At 44.1% G+C, this 21,060-nt stretch overlaps 1 protein-coding gene across 1 annotated transcript; it reads right to left on the bottom strand.

The window, feature by feature from the left end:
- Nucleotides 1-16,907: 16,907 nt before the first annotated feature.
- On the bottom strand, nt 16,908-18,854 carry LOC121640203 (ladderlectin-like). The gene is made up of 6 exons (XM_041985927.1): nt 18,775-18,854; nt 18,597-18,683; nt 17,900-17,994; nt 17,666-17,800; nt 17,466-17,577; nt 16,908-17,297 (listed from the first exon to the last, which is right to left on the bottom strand). Exons 2-6 carry the CDS (start codon nt 18,655-18,657, stop codon nt 17,230-17,232), a joined length of 471 nt encoding a protein of 156 aa, XP_041841861.1. The 5' UTR covers nt 18,658-18,683; nt 18,775-18,854; the 3' UTR covers nt 16,908-17,229.
- Between the last annotated feature and the right edge of the window lie 2,206 nt (nt 18,855-21,060).

The following is a 21,060-nucleotide window of genomic DNA, read 5'->3' as shown; positions in this document are numbered from 1 at the left end:
GTGAAAGGGATATGCAATTTTTACTCACATGCTGATTCGGACAATCTGCTTTAAAGTGACCTACTTGACCACATGAATGACATGCCAATTAACCTCTGGGTTTAAACTCCTGAATCCAGGGTCCATCCCTGGTGAGGAAACCTGCTTTTGAATTCCTAAATTTATGCCCATTGCCAACTGCTGGCCTAGATCGTATACTAGTAAATATTAGGGCCCCTGTCTGTCTCCCCTGTATATGTGTCCCCAGATTATCCTAATGTGTGCGTCTGGCTCCCTCTGTCTGTCTTGTGCGTCATGTTTCTTTCCTACCCGGAGAGTTCAGCAGCAGCAGCAATCATCTCACCTGGGCAGATCATCACACCAGAACCTCATCCTCTCATCACCACGGCATGGCGGCATGGCTCAGCAAGGTAGAGCGGTCGTCTCGTAAGGTGTCCTTGGGCAAGACACTGAACCCCTAATTGCTCCTGATGGGTCGTGGTCGAGCGCTTTGCATTGCAGCTTCAGCCATCAGTGTGTGTATAATAATAATAATACATTTTATTTGTTGGTGCCATTTTAGATGCTCAAGGTCACCTTACAGGATAAAACACAAAAACAAATCAATAAATACATTAATAAATTAACGGATACATAAAACAATAATAAAAGCAGTGTGAAATATTACAGTGAGTATGCCAGTTTAAACAGATGTGTTTTGAGTTTGGATTTGAACAGTTGTATTGAATCAGAGTTACGGAGGTCTGGGGGGAGGGTGGTCCAGAGATGAGGAGCAGAGCAGCTGAAAGCTCTGCTCCCCATGGTAACAAGGCGGGCTGGGGGGACGGTGAGGTGAATGGAGGAGGAGGATCTGAGGGAACGGACTGGTATGGAGACATGGAGGAGATCAGAAAGGTAGGGAGGAGCGAGGTGATGGATGGCCTTGTAGGTGAACAGTAGGATTTTGTAGTGGATACGGTAGGTGACAGGGAGTCAGTGGAGCTGCTGCAGAACAGGGGTAATGTGATGGGTGGAGGCAGTTCTTGTGATGACCCGGGCTGCTGCATTCTGAACCAGTTGAAGTCTATGAAGAGTTTTTTGGGCAAGACCGAACAGAAGGGAATTACAGTAGTCGAGACGGGAGGTGACAAGACTGTGAACGAGTATGGCGGCGGTGTGACGGGTGAGGGAGGGGCGGAGGCGGTTGATATTGCGAAGGTGAAAATATGCTGACCGGGTTATGTTATTGATATGTGATGTGAAAGACAGAGTGCTGTCGAGGATGACACCCAGACTCTTTACCTGAGGGGAGGGGGAAATGGAAGAATCGTCAATGGGAATGGAGAAACTGTCAGATTTGGAGAGAGTGGATTTGGTGCCTACTAGTAAAATTTCTGTTTTGCTGCTGTTTAGTTTAAGAAAGTATGAGGTGAACCAGGACTTAATCTCTTGAAGACAATCTGTGAGGGAAGATGGTGGGAGGGTAGAGTTAGGCTTGGTGGAGAGGTAGAGCTGGGTGTTATCCGCATAGCAATGAAAATGTATGTGGTGTTTTCTAAAAATGTAACCGAGGGGGAGGAGGTAGATGAGGAACAGCAGGGGCCCAAGGACAGAGCCCTGGGGCACACCAGTGGTGACTGGGAATGACTGGGAGGTAAATGTTTTCAACTGGATGAACTGAGTGCGGCCAGAGAGGTATGATTTGAACCAGCTGAGGGGGGTGTGAGTGATGCCGATGGAGGAGAGTCTAGCCAGGAGGATGGAGTGGGAAATGGTGTCAAAGGCCGCACTCAGATCAAGGAGGATGAGAATAGATAAGAGACCGGAGTCAGCTGCCAGGAGGAGGTCATAAGTGATTTTAAGTAATGCGGATTCAGGGGTGAATGTGATGTATAATGTAAAGCGCTTTGGGTAACATCCCAGGTACAGTAAAGCGCTATATAAAATACGGACCATTTACCATTTACCACCATAGTATTTAAACACCGGGCTTTTCTCCACTCCTCGCCGGATCCTCCAGTTACACAGCTGGTATATCGTGGCCTTTCTAGTTTCTCTGTTGAAACCAGTTTCATGCTTAACAACTTGATTTCTGTGTCTAGACTCCTGGTGTCTTGGATCCTGCCTGTTCCGTCTGCCTGCCAACCTCCTGGACTGCTTCCCCGTTCCGATCCACTTCCTCATCTCTGGCTCCAACCCAAACCTCACGTCTGACTCTGCCTGCTCACCCGGCCGTCCAGTCTGCAGTCAACCACTCTGGTCCTTGGATATGGAAAACGGATTCCTGTTCGTTTCACATCTACATTAAAATCCTTTTCTTAATCATCCTCTGCCTCCTGGCTATTCAGTGTCTGCACTGTGGGTCCAGAAACCGTCACCTGTCTGGTCCATTGTAACATTAGGATCCGGCCAACATGGATCCCGCAGACCTGGATTCCAGCACTGCTAATGTACAGCAGGCAGTCACCCAGCAGGGGATCTTGCTGGGCCAACACGACTCCAACATTCGGACTCTCATCTCCGCTAACCAGACTCTCACCCAGCAGGTCTCATCGCTCACTGCTCAGCTTGCCTCGTTACAGGGCGCAGCAGCTCCGACAACTCAGCCAAGTCTGTCTGGCTCCGGAATCACTCAACCACAGGACCTCCAAGCAGTCACTCCTGAACCATTTTCAGGCCTGTCATCTCAGTGTAAGGGGTTTATCTTTCAATGTGAACTGTTTTTTCAACTTAAACCTGTGTCCTATGCCAGTGACATCTCTAAGATCCAGTTTATGTTGGGGCTTCTCAGAGGAAAAGCATTAACCTGGGCGGAATCAAGGTTCGCTGGACGCTCTTTTTCAGGTCTCTCTTTTTCAGCCTTTCTTAAAGAGTTCCATCAGGTTTTTGCTGCTCCAGTTGTCCCTTTTTGTGCGTCCACTTGCCTTTTCGCCCTCACTCAGGGTCGGCGCTCTGTGGAGGAAAATGTCTCGGAGTTTTGGACCCTGGCGGCCGAGGTGGACTGGACCGAAGATTCGCTGTCTGCTGCCTTCTACCATGGATTAAGGGAGTATATTAAGGATGAGTTAGCATACCGAGAGGAACCGGCGGGCCTCGAGGAGCTAATAACATTAACTTGTTGTAGTGACTCCTGACTGCAAACCCGCCAGTGCCGAACCACTCCTCTCTCTCTCACTACATCTACTCTCCCCACAACAGGGTTGCATGGTGACCCAAGCCACCAGTCTCTGAGCGTGCAGCCCCCCGAGGAGCCGATGCAGTTGGGCGGAGCTCATCTCTCCCCGGAGGAGCGTAGTCGACGGATTCGAGCGGGTGGGTGCCTGTACTGTGGCAAACCCGGTCATTTTCGGTCAGCCTGCCCTCGGCGACCAAAAGACCAGGTCCGCCAGTAAAACTGGGAGTTCTGGCGGACCATATTAAAGATCTCAGTAAGACTCAACTTCGCCTTCAGATTCCTGTCACCATCTGTTTTCAGCTGCAACAATTTCCCCTCCAGGCCCTCATTGACTCCAGAGCAGAGGGAAATGTTATTGATAAACGGTTGGCAGAGCAGTTCGGTATCCCTTTTGAGACCCTGGATAAGCCCCGCAATGCTCTTGCTGTGGATGGTCGCATGCTAGCTCAGGTTACCCATCGCACGGTTCCAATAACCCTGGTTCTCTCAGGTAACCATGTGGAAACTATTCAGTTTCTGGTCATTACCACTCCCAATACACCCCTTATTATAGGCTATCCTTGGCTAGCTAAACACAACCCCCAAATAAACTGGTCCCCGGGTGGGGTTCTGAACTGGAGCCTCTTCTGTCACGAACACTGTCTACGGTCCGCTCTGTCACCCACGGAGAGAGTCTCGCCACCCTCGAGCACGCCTGTGGAACCGGTAGATCTGTCCGACGTTCCAGCCCTCTACCATGACTTGAAGGAGGTTTTTAATAAGGACAAGGCCCTCTCTCTTCCACCCCATCGTCCATACGATTGTGCCATAGATCTGCTTCCTGATGCCCGCCTTCCCTCTGGTCGTCTGTACAATCTGTCCAAACCCGAGCAGGAGACAATGGAGAAGTACATTAAGGACTCTTTGGCTGCTGACATCATTCGCCCCTCCAAATCTCCTGCCGGGGCAGGGTTTAGAAAGGGTTAAGAAAAAGGACTCATCCCTCAGACCCTGTATCGACTACCGGGGGCTCAACAAGGTAACGGTTAGAAATAAGTATGCCATTACTGGACTCTGCTTTTACCCCTCTTCAAGGTGCCACCATCTTTATGAAACTGGATCTCCGGAACTCCTATCACCTGGTGCGGATACAAGAAGGCGATGAATGGAAAACATAGTTCAACACTCATCTGGGTCACTTCGAGTATTTGGTGATGCCTTTTGGGTTGACAAACGCTCCTGCTGTTTTTCAGGCCATGATCAATAATGTTCTATGTGACTTCCTTAACCGGTTTGTTTTTGTCTATTTAGATGACATCTTGATCTGTTCCAAAAACCTGGCCGATCATCAGGTCCACGTCCGACGTTCATCCGGAACTACAGCCAGGTGGCAGCGCCATTAACTGCACTTACCTCCCCATCCCGTCCGTTCCTCTGGACCGAGGAGGCAGAGGGTGCCTTTGGACGGCTCAAGGCGCTGTTCACTTCGGCACCGATTCTGGTCCAGCCCGATCCAGAGTTGCTGTTTGTGGTTGAAGTGGATACCTCTGATGTAGGGGTGGGGGCAGTCCTTTCCCAGAGGCAGGGCTCGGACGGCAAACTGCATCCCGGTGCCTTTTTCTCCCGCCGACTCTCGCCTGCCGAGGCCAACTACGATGTCGGCAATCGCGAGCTGTTGGCGGTCAAGATGGCTTTGGAGGAATGGCGACACTGGTTAGAGGGCGCTTCCCAGCCCTTTGTGGTTTGGTCTGACCACAAAAATCTGACCTATATTCAGACCGCTAAAAGGCTGAACTCCAGACAGGCTAGGTGGTCCCTGTTTTTTGATCGGTTCGATTTCACCCTCACCTACCGCCCTGGTACCCGGAACATCAAACCTGACGCCCTCTCTAGGCAGTTCTGCGCCGAGGACAAGCCACAGGGTGAAGAGTGCATCCTTCCTGCCTCTAAGGTCGTTGCGACTCTACCCTGGGTGATTGAATCAACGGTTCGCCAGGCCCAGCAACAACAACCCGATCCCGGTGGAGGACCCCCTGGATGTCTGTTCGTCCCAGACTCGGTCCGGTCCCAAGTCCTGCAGTGGGTTCACGCCTCTAAATTCTCCTACCATCCAGGAATCACCCGGACTCTGAATCTTATCAAACGGCACTTCTGGTGGCCTTCCCTGGACACCGACGTCAAGAACTTCATGTCGGACCGGGGTCCACAATTCATCTCCCAGGTATGGAGGTCTTTCTGTAAGGGGTTGGGGGCATCCGTAAGTCTCTCCTCTGGTTTCCATCCACAGACAAACGGACAGACTGAGAGGACCAACCAAGACCTGGAATCAGCTTTGCGATGCATCACTGCAGCCAACCCCTCCTCCTGGAGCTCGTACTTGCCATGGGTGGAGTTTTCTCACAATTCTCTGGTTAGTTCGGCCACTGGACTTTCGCCTTTTGAGGCCTCCCTGGGTTACCAGCCCGCATTGTTCCCCAGCCAGGAACGGGAATTGGCGGTTCCTTCTGTCCAGCATCATCTCCAGCACTGCAAGGCCGTGTGGCGGCGAACCCGGGCGGCTCTGGAGGGCACCTCAGTGAGGAACCGTCGGTCAGCTGATAAGCGCCGGTCGCCGGCTCCTCAATACGTCCAACGTCAGTCGGTCTGATTGTCTGCCAAAAATATCCCGTTGAAGTGTGAGTCCCGCAAGCTGTCTCCCCGTTTTCTTGGTCCATTCATCGTTGAAAAAATCATTAACCCCTCTACTGTCCGTCTCAAATTGCCTCCTTCCATGCGGGTCCACCCGACCTTTCATGTCTCACAGCTGAAACCGGTTGCTTCCACCCCTCATGAACTGCTCCATCACTATGGCATCTCCTATTTGCTCCTTTGTTTTCTCCTACGGAATGATCCACTTTTTATAAAGATCCTTCAAAACGGGTGTGCAACTCTTTGGGGTCTCCCTGTCCTTCACTGTTGTATCCTGAAATCTCATCCTGTAAGTCTCTGCACTAATCTCAAACTTTTCCAGCACAGCACTTTTCACCTTTTCATAATCCATTGTCTCTGCAGTGTCCATAGCTACATAAGCAGCTCGTACCTTACCCATAAGAAGAGGTGCAAGATGTAACGCCCACTCTGCCCTTGGCCATTGACATGCATTAGCAATTCTCTCAAAAGTTGTTAAGTAATGTTCAATATCCTCATCCTCCCGATAAGGGTGCATCTTGGGACCTTTCCAGTCGAGGGTTCTCAAGACACTAAGTGGCTGATAAACTCCTAAATTATCCAAGGACTGTGTACCCCCTGGATCTGGAGAAGAAACAGACTGCCTGGCAGTAGGCCTCTGGATGGCGCCGAGCCCAGCAGCTGCTCTCCCTAGTGCCTGCTAAACATTCACATTCACAAAATGTTTAATTTGATACTCTTTATGAAATGATCAGACCAGCCCTACATCTGCTATCTGACCCCAAACCAGCCCACAAGATGTTTATTGGTCAAGATAATGGTCCTACATCCTTTCGTGGGTCATCACACTTTTTGAACTTCCACACAGATTGGATATATGTCTGATCTAAGACCACATATAAAAGTGGCCTGGGTCAGATTGTAAACAAAACTGAATTGTACCATTAAGACTATCATTAAAAATTCTGATATGAGCCAGATATGGGGCAAAAATCCTATTTGAGCTGCAGTGTGAACGGAGCTTTTGATTAATAAACTTTTTTAAAAGGAAGCAAAAGAAACTATGATGTTCAACGACGTCTCTAATACAACTGAGTGTGACAAGTTGAGTGTACAAAGAGCTCATTGCCTTTACTATATGTCTACATGTTCCAGCACCACAACTAGAAATTTCTCCATATACTTCATAACCAACTGTCTTCATTGTTCTTTGTCTTATTTGATGTTTAAATTAAATGAGCCTGTCTACATAGCATTAATGTTAATACTCTGCTGAAGAGATTTGTTTCCACCCAACAAACTACTTCTTCTCATAAACTTTGCTATTGAAGACATCAGGGGGTATTTACGCTTTCTGTGGTTCTGAGTGTTCAGGAATCATTTTAATGTTTCAGCGTTTTTGTAGCAGAAAAAGAAAAGTCAACAACTTCCAAAGTGTGAGCTTCTTTGGAAACGTTATCATTTAATTATGAAACTGAATCAGTATGTTGCTATAGACAAACACACATAGTTGGTCAACACCCTCGCTAAGTAAATGCCAAATACAGTAACAAGCACTTTGAAGCCAGTTTATGTTTCATGTCTGCACACTGTGTCTGTGTTTATACTGATAGCTAATAATTACATATTTGTTTTTCACTTTTAATGTTTAATTTTTCATGCTAGTTTATCAAAAGTGATATTTAAACAATTTGCACACACAAAACAGAAATTTAATATTTATGATGAGCACACATTACACCCTGATATTTGTAATAGGTAAATTTACTTCAAATAATTAATTAAAGTTTGTTTGATCAGTTAAATCTTGCTTTATGTGTCTTAGACCTGTTAAACTGTATAGTTTTCTATTATGACATCAGATGATCAGTGATCTGTTAATTGAGTCTGAGTAATGATTCAGATTGCACTGGTAATGCCTGCAGGGATCAGGAGAGGGAGCTCTACACATGCTTCATTCATGCTAGAGCTGCTGCAGGTGAAGCATTGTGTCTGAGTGTCTTACTTTAAATCTCGCCATTACAGTTGAGTCCAACCGGGTGCATCTGGAGGCAATAGCAGTGAATCAGGTTAGATTTTATAGAGCCCGGTTGTCACGTTCCCTGGCCTCTGGCCTGGACGTGTATGTGAATGTCTGCTGCATATCCTGCAACCCTGCTCCTGGCCTGCGAGACCTCCTTCGTTCCCTCCTGTATGGTGATTGGATGTCCTCGGTTCCACCTGCTCAGGGGAGCCCCGCCCCACTCATCTTACAGGACAGCACCGACACACTGCTTCCTCTTTGGCGACCAACCAGCGGGAGTACCGGTCCTTAAAAGGGAGGCGGTGACGGTGATCAGGGCAGCTGTGTTCCTTCAGGCCCACAGTTCGCCAGTTTGGGACTTGCAGTAATAGTAGTGGTTGGTTGGTTGACGCTTAGCAGTTTGTAAGAGCATTCTTCTTCCCTTAGTTAGACATTTGAGTACTTGATTTGATTGTGATTCTGCGCTCGTTCTTTCTTTAATTTGTGTATTTTGGGTTTAGCAGACATCTTTTGTTGTTGAATTAACGGTATATTAAGTATAGATTAAACATAGCTCCAGTTTGATTAATTGTTAGAGCAGTATTTTGGTTTATAGAAATCTTTTGAGTTTGTGTTTATTAATTTAGTTTATTGTTTACCTCGATTGAGGACACCTTGAGTTAATTATGTTTCTTTTGTTGTAATTGATGGCCTTAGATGCCTTGATTTATGTTGAACCCGTTTGTTGTTTGTAAATAAATAACTGTTATTATTTTATATTTTGTCTTATTTGTTTTGTTGACGACCCTATCACCCCTGGTTCGAAAAGGGGTCGTAACAAAGTGGGGGCTCGTCCGGGAACTTTTTGTTTTGTGTATATGTGTGGGCGAGCGCATACTCGCAATTGTTAGTTTAGTGGATTCTGCGCTGCGGAAGTACGTGGCTGGCTTCAATATGGCTCCGTTTGATCTAGAGGAATTTAAGGAGGATCCGACCCTAGATCGTGTAAAACAGTGCAGGAAAGATGATTTGACTGTCCTGGCTGATTGTTATGACATCCCTGTTGGTAAAAAAATGTTGAAGCGTAAGTTGAGGGAGTTGGTTGTGGCTGGACTAATCGAAAGAGGCGTTCTGCGTGGTGTTGTGGCTGACTCTGCCTGTTTGCCTGCGGAGGCTGGTCCGTCTGAGGGGGCGGGACCTAGCAACGCTGAGCTCGAGTGTCAATTGGGCACAGCTGGTGGTGAGGAATCAACTCCGGAAGGTGAGGATAGGAAGACTCCACCTGTCACTCTCCCCAGGTTTGATCCGCTCATCTTAGAAAGTAGCTCAGTTTCCTCCCGGCTTGATGCCAGGTTGAGGGTACAGCTGGAAAGGCTACGGCTGGAACATCAGCACAAGATGCAGCTCGAGATCCGCCGTATGGAGATCGAGGCTGATACGCAGGTTCGAATACGCCGTCTAGAGCTGGAAGCTCAGTCCCAGTCCACTTTAACCGCCCCTGATGTCCCTACAGGCTCGTCGGGTGGCTCAGACCTCTCTCACCCCTTTGACATCTCCAAATTTATTCCCTTTGTTCCTGCCTTTGGGGATGGCGAGGTTGACTGCTACTTTGCAGCTTTTGAGAAAATAGCCATAACTTTGCGGTGGCCTCAGGAATGGTGGGCCCTGCTTGTGCAGTGCAAACTGAAAGGGAAGGCTCAAGAGGTAGTAGCAGCGCTCCCTCTTCTGGACAGCCAACGCTACGACAAGGTGAAGGCGGCGGTTTTAAAAGCGTATGAGCTAGTACCTGAAGCCTATCGCCAACAATTCAGAAATTATCAGAAAAAGCAGTCCCAAACTTTTGTAGAGTTTGCACGCGAAAAGAGTGGTCTATTGGACCGTTGGTGCTCCTCTGCTGGTGTAAGCAGGTTGGAGACGTTCCGAGAGTTAATTCTATTAGAAGAATTTAAGAAGCAACTACCAGAAAGCGTGGTAGTTTATTTGAATGAACAGCGTGTGAGTACGTTGTCGGCGGCAGCCGTCATAGCTGATGAGTACGTACTGACACATAAGACTGTGTTTAAGCCGGTTGGTGAACCCACGGCGGGAAGACATATGAAATCGGTTAACCTTCGCGTTCAGGATGAACGTGAGTGTTATTATTGTCATAGACCAGGGCATTTGATAAGCAACTGCCTGAAACTGAGAAATAAACAAGGACAATCTCCTCCGAAAAGAAAAGGAGTGGGATTTGTAAAAAGCAGAAAAACGGGAAAGGAGGCTGATAAAGCTCTGGACCCCTGTTTTGCTCCGTTTATTACGGATGGTATTGTGGCGCTAACTGAGAATGTGGACGATCAAGTAACTGTCAAAGTGTTACGGGATACGGGAGCTTCCCAAACGCTCATTCGAGCAGATGCTCTACCCTTTTCAGATGACTCATACGCAGGGTATAGAGTCATGCTGCGTGGATTGGAGATGGGTTATGTACCCCGACCTGTGCATTTGGTACACATAAAAACCAATGTGGTTAGTGGCGTTTTTCCAATGGCTGTCTGTGATGTGTTGCCCATTGATAACGTCTCGATTCTCTTAGGAAATGATCTTGCAGGAGGCCGCGTCCTACCCGCTTTGGAGGTGATGGATGCCCCTGTGGTTCAGCCACCCATCTGTGTGGTAACCCGTGCTCAGTCACGTAAAAACACAAATTCGGATGATGATGAGGTTGTCGATTTGGCTGATAGTTTTCTGGCTGACTCTTTTTCAGAAGAAGGGAAACGAAAAGGAGAGGCTGAGGAAAGAACCCCCTGTCCTGATGTAAAAACTCAGGCGGAAGGACTGTACCCGGCCGCTTCTCCGCTGCCCCTTTCTCGGTCAGGTCTGTGTGCGGCGCAGAGGAAGGATCCCACGCTACAACAGTGTTTCAAGAAGGTGGTAAGCGCTGAGGAGTTAGCTGCAGTCAACAGTGGGTATTTTATTAGCAATGACGTGCTTATGCGACGTTGGTGCCCGGTTGCAGTTCCGGGAGAGGACTGGAATGTGGGTGAACAGATTGTGGTTCCAGCGCCGCTCCGACAGCACGTATTATGGTTGGCTCATGATGATCATTGGTCCGGTCACATGGGGATAAATAAAACTTACAAGCGTGTGTTGAGACAATTCTTTTGGCCTGGTGTAAAAAGAGATGTAGTTCGCTATGTTCAGAGCTGTCATGGGTGTCAGATCACCGGAAAGCCTAATCAGCGGATTCCGTGTGCCCCATTACACCCAATACCGGTAGTAAGCGAACCGTTTGAACGATTACTTATAGACTGTGTAGGACCTTTGCCATGAACTAAAACAGGTAACTGTTTTCTGCTAACGTTGATGTGTGCTACCACCAGATATCCGGAAGCCATACCTTTGCGCAGGATAACCGCCAGAGCGGTAACGAACGCTTTATTGAAATTCTTTTCCACGTTCGGGTTGCCGAGATTAGTGCAAACTGATCAGGGTAGCAACTTTACCTCGAGGCTGTTTAAACAGGTCTTAACAGACCTACAGATTAAACACGTTATCAGCACAGCTTATCATCCAGAAAGTCAAGGCGCACTGGAAAGATGGCATCAGACACTTAAATCGATGTTAAGAAAGTATTGTTTAGAGAACACCAGAAACTGGGATGAAGGCATCCCTTTTGTGGTTTTTGCTGCGAGAGAGGCACCTCAAGAGTCACTTGGATACAGTCCAGCAGAACTTATATTTGGATACTCGCTGCGGGGACCGTTGAAGGTTTTAAAAGAAACCCTGTTAGATAGTGATCTCTCGCCCGACACGAACGTATGCGAATACGTGAATTCCTTCCGAGCTAGACTAAAGAAGGCTCGTAGTTTAGCATCCGAGGCATTGAAAGTCGCTCAAGTAAAAATGAAGCGATATTATGACAGGAAGGCTGTAGTGCGGCACTTTACTGATGGCGATATGGTTTTAGCCATACTTCCAATCGCAGGAAATGCGTTGGAAGCGCGATTCTCGGGACCATATAAAGTTAAGAAACGTTTATCAGAAACGAATTATGTAATCGCTACGCCGGAAAGAAGACGAAAAACTAGGACATGTCACATAAATATGTTAAAGGCGTATGTATCCCGTGATATGCCCGTCAATGCTGAAAGCAGTAGTAAGTTGCCAGATCCTGTCATTCCGGAAGTACAGTGTGGTGTCATAATAAGAGACCAGGAAGTCGCTCCGATCGAACGTCAGTGGTCGGAAACACTCGCTGCGAAGCTCACTCCTCGATTATGTAACTCTGAGATGTTACAGCAACTCCCACGTACATTAGACCATCTTTCACAAGACCAGAAACCTGAGTTGCTCGCGTTAGTTCAAAGATTTCCTCAGTTATTTCAGGACATTCCGACTCGAACCAGTGTCATTACACATGACATCGATGTAGGAAGTAACAAGCCTACTAAACAGCATCCCTACAGGTGTAGTGTACCGAAACGACACTTAATGGCTCAGGAAACCGATTATTTGGTACAACATGGCTTTGCTCGTCACAGTAAAAGTCCATGGAGTTCGCCTTGCCTCATCGAGAGTAAACCGGATGGATCCCCTCGGTTTATCACGGATTATAGAAAAGTAAATGCCCTCACGGTAATGGATGCATATCCGATGCCGAGAGTGGATGACTGTGTAGACGCCATCGGATCTGCTCAGTTTAACCAAGCTAGATCTGTTAAAGGGCTATTGGCAAGTCCCTTTGACAGATAGAGCTTTGGAAATTTCCGCGTTTGTAACACCTGACAGTTTTCTGCAGTACACGGTAATGGCATTTGGAATGTGCAACGCACCGGCAACATTTCAACGTCTAGTCAACACCCTGTTTTCGGATCTTGCCTACTGTACCGCCTATCTGGATGATGTGGTAGTGTTTTCGGATACCTGGGAAGCACATCTGTCAGCATTAGGAGAAGTATTTACGCGATTAGAGAAAGCCAATCTAACCTTAAACCTCGCTAAGTGCGAGTTCGGGAAAGCCACTGTTTCCTATCTTGGGAGACAAGTTGGACAAGGAAAGGTGCGCCCTTTTGAAGCAAAAATAGAAGTCATTGACAGATTCCCACGACCGGTAGATAGGAAATCGCTCCGCCGTTTCTTGGGTATGGCTGGGTATTACAGAAACTTCTGCAGGAATTTCGCTACGGTTGTTGCGCCCTTGACTGCGTTAGTTAGTCCGAAACAAACATTTAAGTGGAGCGATGAGTGCCAACACGCGTTCGCTAGTGCGAAGGCGCTTCTCAGACATGCTCCAGTGCTCGCTGCCCCGGATCTCACACAACCATTTACGCTTGAAATCGATGCAAGTGCTGTGGGAGCGGGAGCTGTTCTTCTGCAATCAGATCACAATGGAATTGATCACCCCGTTGGGTTCTACTCGCGGAAGTTCAACCGGGCCCAAATGCATTATTCCACCATCGAGAAGGAAACATTGTCACTGTTGCTGGCTCTGCAGCATTTTGCCGTATATGTGGGCTCCTCGTCTGCGCCGACCATAGTATATACGGATCACAACCCGTTAACATTCTTATCCCGAATGTATAATCAAAATCAAAGACTTATGCGGTGGGCCCTCATAGTCCAAGAATACACCTTGGAAATTCGCCACAAAAAAGGTTGTGAGAATGTTTGTGCTGATGCTTTGTCCCGTCTTGGAATGAATGGTGATGACGGTGATTAAAGAGTGATGTGGTGAATGAAAAAGGTGGATGAAGATAACATTGGAAAATCTGTTGATACCTGTATAGATTATATGGCTGACGTTTTCTTGTGTTTCAGTTTGAGAAAGTGTCGTGGGAGAATTTGTATTTTAAGGGGGGGAGTGTCACGTTCCCTGGCCTCTGGCCTGGACGTGTATGTGAATGTCTGCTGCATATCCTGCAACCCTGCTCCTGGCCTGCGAGACCTCCTTCGTTCCCTCCTGTATGGTGATTGGATGTCCTCGGTTCCACCTGCTCAGGGGAGCCCCGCCCCACTCATCTTACAGGACAGCACCGACACACTGCTTCCTCCTCGGCGACCAACCAGCGGGAGTACCGGTCCTTAAAAGGGAGGCGGTGATCAGGGCAGCTGTGTTCCTTCAGGCCCACAGTTCGCCAGTTTGGGACTTGCAGTAATAGTAGTGGTTGGTTGGTTGACGCTTAGCAGTTTGTAAGAGCATTCTTCTTCCCTTAGTTAGACATTTGAGTACTTGATTTGATTGTGATTCTGCGCTCGTTCTTTCTTTAATTTGTGTATTTTGGGTTTAGCAGACATCTTTTGTTGTTGAATTAACGGTATATTAAGTATAGATTAAACATAGCTCCAGTTTGATTAATTGTTAGAGCAGTATTTTGGTTTATAGAAATCTTTTGAGTTTGTGTTTATTAATTTAGTTTATTGTTTACCTCGATTGAGGACACCTTGAGTTAATTATGTTTCTTTTGTTGTAATTGATGGCCTTAGATGCCTTGATTTATGTTGAACCCGTTTGTTGTTTGTAAATAAATAACTGTTATTATTTTATATTTCGTCTTATTTGTTTTGTTGACGACCCTATCACCCCTGGTTCAAAAAGGGGTCGTAACACCGGTATTTCTGGATGCTCTTCTGCTTCCTGAATCTGCACTAGTTGGATCTGACTTTAAACCTGAACTGGTAATACCTGCCAGTACTTTATGAAGGTATTTACTGAGTAAGTATAGGGAATGGCTGTAGATAATTTCCTTCTGTTAAGCAACAACTTAAAGGTGCAGCGTGTAGCAAAATCAAATGTCAATAACAGAATATATCATTAAAAGCTGTTCCTATTGGTATCTAATCCCTACCAAAATAACCTTTATGTTTTTATTCTTTTAGAATGAGCCATTTCTATCTACTTGCTGTGGGTCCTCATATGTAGTAGCTGCCATATTTGTGCCAGCATTTTTACTACGGTGTCTCTGAAGTAAGAACCTTCTGAGCTTTAAAGCTGCTTTACCAGCTTTGTTTAATAGGTGGTAGAGTACTTCTCGGGTTGAGTAACGCCTTAAAAGGCACATGGAAGAAGATAATACACATGTACAGAATACTGAAGTATTACCTGCAGTACAGTCATAGCTGCACCTGAGGCCACTGGGTTCACTCGTAGGTGAAAACATGTTTGTGTCTGGAAGAATTTTGACCATTGACGGCCGACCTCAATAACCCACAGTACATGGAGGAAAATAGGTTGGATACACAAGGTGTGACGTACGAAATAGTTTTTTTTAATGACTGAGGATATGTGTTTTAACACATTGTACAGCAGACTTTGATGACTTCATTGATTCACTTCAGGACCTGGATTAGGTTCTAAAGTTAGTTTTTTCAGGCTCCTAAAACATCAAATCCATGTGAACAAAACATCTAAATAATTAAATAGTAAGCAGATACACCTCAGCTCATCTCTGTGTGGATGTCACGCCCACTCTGTTATAGTCAAAACTTTGTGGACCCCCTGTACTGTTTGGAGAACCTGTTGGGAAAGTCGGGGACCCCTGAGAATCTCTGTTGCAGCCCAAACAGACATTTCAATTGTTTTTGGAAAGACTTGGATCTTAAAGTAACTCTTTGCTGCTTTGTGTTTGACTTCTTCCCGTTTCATAGTGACTCTGTTTTTTAATTCTCTGTCTCAGTGACTAAGCAGTAAATTATCAGATACCTGGTAGAAACTCTTACAAAACTTTCAGTGAAGTAACAGATAAATTAGAAACCACAAAATTTCACAGTAAGTTAAAAAGAAGAAACGCAAATTCTCTTAAATATAGAGAAAAATCTACAGTTTAACCTCATCATGTTTAACTATCAGGCTAAGCCATGACTTAGTTTGCTTTATGTGGAATAATTTAGTAGTTTTTCTTTTTCTTTTGGAAAATGACTAATGTTATTCAGCAGAGTTAAATACTTTTGCACTGTGTTCAAATGGCCATACTAACAACATCATTTAGAGGAAGAAAATCCACCATAATTCACCTATATTGAAGGTAAAATAACTTATTGTTAATGAAAAATCAAACTTTTAACCTGCAGCTGCTTTGTAATTTCAGGTTCCGTCATACATACAAACCTGTACATGTGGTGGCTGAATTGTATTTTAAATTAAATATTAAATCATTTTAAATTAAAACTAAACTCAATGGTTTGCAAATCTCAACAACCCTCACTTTGTTCAGAATAGAACAGAAACAACATCAGATAAGAAATTTCACCTTAACATGGAAAAAAAATGCCAATTTTTCCTTTCAAATATTCCTTTTATCCCGAGTCATGCTCCTCCAGGTGTTTTTGATTTGTACTAAATACTTGCCTTGTTGTCCTTGTTATATGAAATTGAGCTCTATTAACAACACAGATGGTCCATCTGCTCTTCAGTCCATGATTTTCATAAAGAATTTCCACTTTGCCTCCGTCTGTTTCTAATGAGCTTTGACCAGGAGAGGGCAGCAGCATTTCAGGATCTTGTGCATATGCAGCTTCTTATTTGCATGATAGAGCTTTAAGCTGCTGTTGTGGATGACACGGTGAACTGATTCCTGGAAGTGTTCACGATCCCAATCAGTGATTTCCATGATAGAGTAATGTGTGTTTTTAATGCATGGCTGCCTCAGGGTCCGAAGCTCTCCATCCAATACTGGTTTTCATTCATGTTTCTTACACAAAGAGTTGTCTCCAGATGGTCTGAATCATTTGATGAGATTATGTCCCGTCTATGATGGAATATTCAGTGTTTATAATTTTACATTGAGAGACATTCTGCTGAAAATACTGGATCTGTAGACAGTTTATCTCTTCTGACAGACTCTACCTCTCTAAGTTGCTCTTTTTATACCCAGTTATGTTATTGACCTGCTGTCTAATAAACTAATTAGTGGCTACATGTTCCCCCTACTGTTTATTTTTGGTGCAGTTTGTTTTCCAGCCTTTTGTTTGAACATTCCAGTTTTTAAAACATGTTGTTGCCATTAAAGTCAAGAATGAGCCAAAAGTTGTTCATGAAATATGTTAATATGGAAGTTAACTTTTATAAAATCTGTTAAGTGTTGAGTACATAAAAATACAAGATATAAAACACACAGAACAATTTACTGCAATGCTTGAAGTTTTTAATTTGGAAAAGACAAGAAGAGATAGTTTAGTCTGCAGAGGAAGGTTTAGCTAAAATCATCATTTTCATAACTCAGTCTGCTCTTTTTAAAGTCACAAGACCTGATACAGACATCCAGCTACTGATTATGTTCCTGGTTGCTTCATTCCTTATGTAGCGTTACAGCGATAGAGAAGAATAAAGATGAAGAGTGATAATGAGTGAAGGTTACACATGTGGTTGAACAGGATGAACAGAAACACAGATCCACCAGTGTTGTAACACTGGAAGCTTCATCGTGTCCCTGAACCAGTCCAGGAGTCGTCAGATTTTCTTGGCGCAGATGGATGGATATTTCTGTTCACAAAAAAAGTCGTCCCAGCACCTATTTACTGTAAGTACCAAAAAGCATCAGTTAGTGTTGCACAAAGCAAAACTTCAGGATGATCTCATGACTGTATAAAAACACATTTTACATCAAGATGATAGCAGCTGTGTAAAAAGAAAATCAACAACCTTTATTTATCCATTTCTAGTCAATCATTAGAACTGTGTTTTACCTTGATAATTTATCTGCAGGCAATGCTGCCCATTTCCAGAATTATTGGGCTCTCCACGGCACCAGCCTTTGAACGAAAATTGTGTACCATCAGTCCAAGTCCAGACACCTTCCTAGAGGACAGATGAGGGAAGAAAAAGGTTTGAATATTTCGTAAGAATGTTTTTCTGTAGAAATCAGATCTTCCATTTTAGTAGTTACCTTGCTCTGATCAGAGCCTCCAACCCATGTGTCTTTATAGTTATGAGTGATGGACCATATCAGGCTTTGTATGTCCTGATTTTCATCAGCACTGTGGACAGATGCAAGATGTCCTCCCATAGAGACACAGTTCTTCTACAGTATGATAGAAACATAAAGGAGTGGAGTCACTGAGAACAAATACAAAACAACGTCATGTTTCTAGCAGGACTCATCATTCTTCATCTGTCTGACCTCAGCTTCACTCCAGCTCATAGGTGTCAGAACGTAGCCGAAACAGCGACTGCCGATTTTAGTCCAGTTATCAGAACAAGTTGGGGACACATCTCCTGAAAAGAATCGAGAGCAGCAGTTTTCAGTTTCCATGTAAAATTATGTTTGGACAAAATACTGAAGGACACGTTTTTCCCAATGTCCTCCTGTCTTCTAAGTTCATTTATATATGTGTTTTAATAGTTGTAAGTTAATTTTATGTATTTTTTGTGTGTATATAATCATATATCTGCTTAACATTTTCAAATCTGCCAAATTTCACACAAAAAAACAAACAAACAAAAAAAAAAAACAGGAAAACATAAGAAATATATGAAATAAGGTAAAATAAAATAATTCTTTGTCCAACGGTATTATGCTCGTGTCCTTAATCTAATCTCAGTTTATTATTATTCACTTTTTGTAGAAACCGATACCTCTGGGTTTCTCTTTCTCACGTTCAGTGATAGAATCAGATTAAAAATGTCCTGCTTTCCATTTTTTCATCATACATCAGTTTTTCTAACAATCACTGTAGGAATGGATCATTTATGCACACACACACACACACACACACACACACACACACACACACACACACACACACACACACACACACACACACACACACACACAAACACACACACACACACACACCTACACACACACACACACTTACCTGCACCTCTGCTCAGAGCTATCATGGCACAGAGAAGTAAAGGGAGAGTCAGCAGCTTCATGGTGGATGTAGATTAAAGATGATCACCTTCAGAAAAGAGAGACAGTCATGTTAGTAAAACCTGCTGCAGAATCATAAAACCAGAACAATGAATAAACAACAGAAGTTGGTAGAAAACCTTCAGCAGAATGAACTTCTCTTCTTCAGGTGGATGTTTCCTGTGTGGAGGTGCTGGACACGTCAAGGACCAGCTCTTATATACAGTTTTATCCCGGAACCAGGATCATCTGTTAAAAACACAAGCAGTAAAACTAACATAATAAAGGACATGTTAAGCATGCAAAGTGTTGAACTGTGGTTTATTAAATTAGGTGTTGAACACACTCATGTTTGAAATGACCCAGCATGTTGTTTTTAGTTCACAGAGATGTGTTTCATCAGGATGCTGATTCAACATTTGTCTTCCTCTTCTGCTATCAAAGTTTCTAAGTTTACAGTAATGTGTTCAATGTGAATCATCAACATTATAAATCTCCAGTTTTAGACCATCTTAAATTATGTGATGTACAAAACTTGGAACTTTACTTTAAATTCTCCTTTTCTGAAACCGTTTCTGAATGCAGATTTTTTCCACATCAGTACTCATCACTGTATAAACCTGTGCTTTTATGTACAACCTGTAAATAATATAGGCATAACAAAATAACTGGGTGGAGAGTTGCTTTACTTCACTGTAATAAATCTTTAGCACCAAACACAGTATTGCACTACTTTATCATCAACACGGGCAGCCATAGATATATACACGTAGATGCTGCGTTCGGGCGTGTCAGGCACATCAACACGGCCGCCATCTTGGGTCGGGATTTCAGACCCGGGCAGACTAATCAGATTGTGTCAGACTGTGTGTGTGAAACAAAAATGGCAGATTTTTGTGCTGCATACAGATGTTCCTGTAAAAGAAACACCGAAACCAAGATAAGAGAGATAACATTTCACAAGTAAGAAGTGGTTTTATATTATTTAACTGTTATGAATTGTTGAATTTGGTGTATTTCTTAAGCTAACATAAATTAAACCAGCTTATGTCAGGACAAGAAAATAAAAATGTTTTAGTAAGACGATGATTACAGTAAGATGGTTTAAGTGGCATTTAGCAATCACCCACTTCATATAATTGTGCTAAGTAGGTCATGTCAACATCATCTAAATCAGTTTCATGGTGCTAACATTAACTTTAACTGCTGACCTGTAGCTACAGAAGAACTGAGAACTGAACGATGTTCAGTTGTTTGGTCTGTTTCCAAAAGATAAATGGAGGAGGCAAAATAGGTGGCAGCACTCAGGAGGAGAATCTTTTTGCCGAAGGACTGTTCAGTCATCTGCAGCCGTCATTTTAACCCAGAGGACTTTAACAGGACTGGACAGTCCACTGGTTTAAAGGAAGAAGTGATACCATCCATTTTTAATTTTACTCACCATCAGTTAGTGTCATGACAATTTCTCATGTAATCCTAATATTTCAATAACACAACGGAGTCCCTTCTAAATGATTATAAAATACACTATTAGAAATGGTTCCTTTTGAATGAACCCTTCAGTACTTGTACAAATTTCTCTGGTCTTCAATTCTTTGTTTATTTTACGTTTGTTAATGAAATGAAATGAAAAATGAAATGAAATAATACTTTATTAATCCCTTTGGAGGTCCTCAGGGAAATTTGTGAATTGTGAATTTCAGAAACATCTGCAGACTAAACACCGTGGACCTGACACTGTGTTCACCCTGACTGATGAACCGTCATCTAACGAGCTGAACCATCGAAACCCTCATGCTGTCTCTTATAGACCTGAGTCACCTCCCTCACCAGAGACATGGTGATTTAAAGTTTCATCGGTTTGGTAAGAAATCATCTTATCCACCAGATGAACACACAGCCTGGGACAGTTACAGACCTTCTTAAAGCTAACAATCTCAGCTAATCCGTGTGAACTAGGCCTTAAAGAAAATGAAGCCACAATTTTCTCCCTAATTAAAATTCAACCTCAACTCTGTTTTTTTAATTTTATAAATATGTTCTTCTTTTGTCTTCGTAGTTGCTCCCCTGACCGCTGCAAAGTGGGGGACACAATTGGAGCTAAATTCACACACAGAAATGTTTATTCTTGACATACCGAGGGGTAATTAAACATGTAAGGTTTTCTCTGTGTCACACCACAGAAAGGAATCTCTTTGTCTGGTTAAAGAGTGAAAGATTATTCTCTTGTTTTAAAATGTTCTTTAAAAAGATAAATATATGCACATATGTGTTTTATCTTGATACCATGCACATGCATATGTAAGATAGAGGCCAAACTGGTTGAATAAATGGAAGAAACAAAATCATCAGTCCTGTGTTTCTTAATGAAGCAAGGTTTATTAATCCAGTTGTATCCACATGCATTCTCTGGTTCCTTACTTCCC

Source organism: Melanotaenia boesemani, chromosome 5 (assembly GCF_017639745.1).
Source record: "Melanotaenia boesemani isolate fMelBoe1 chromosome 5, fMelBoe1.pri, whole genome shotgun sequence".
Taxonomy (NCBI): domain Eukaryota; kingdom Metazoa; phylum Chordata; class Actinopteri; order Atheriniformes; family Melanotaeniidae; genus Melanotaenia; species Melanotaenia boesemani.
This window is presented reverse-complemented; position numbering and strand designations above follow the sequence as displayed.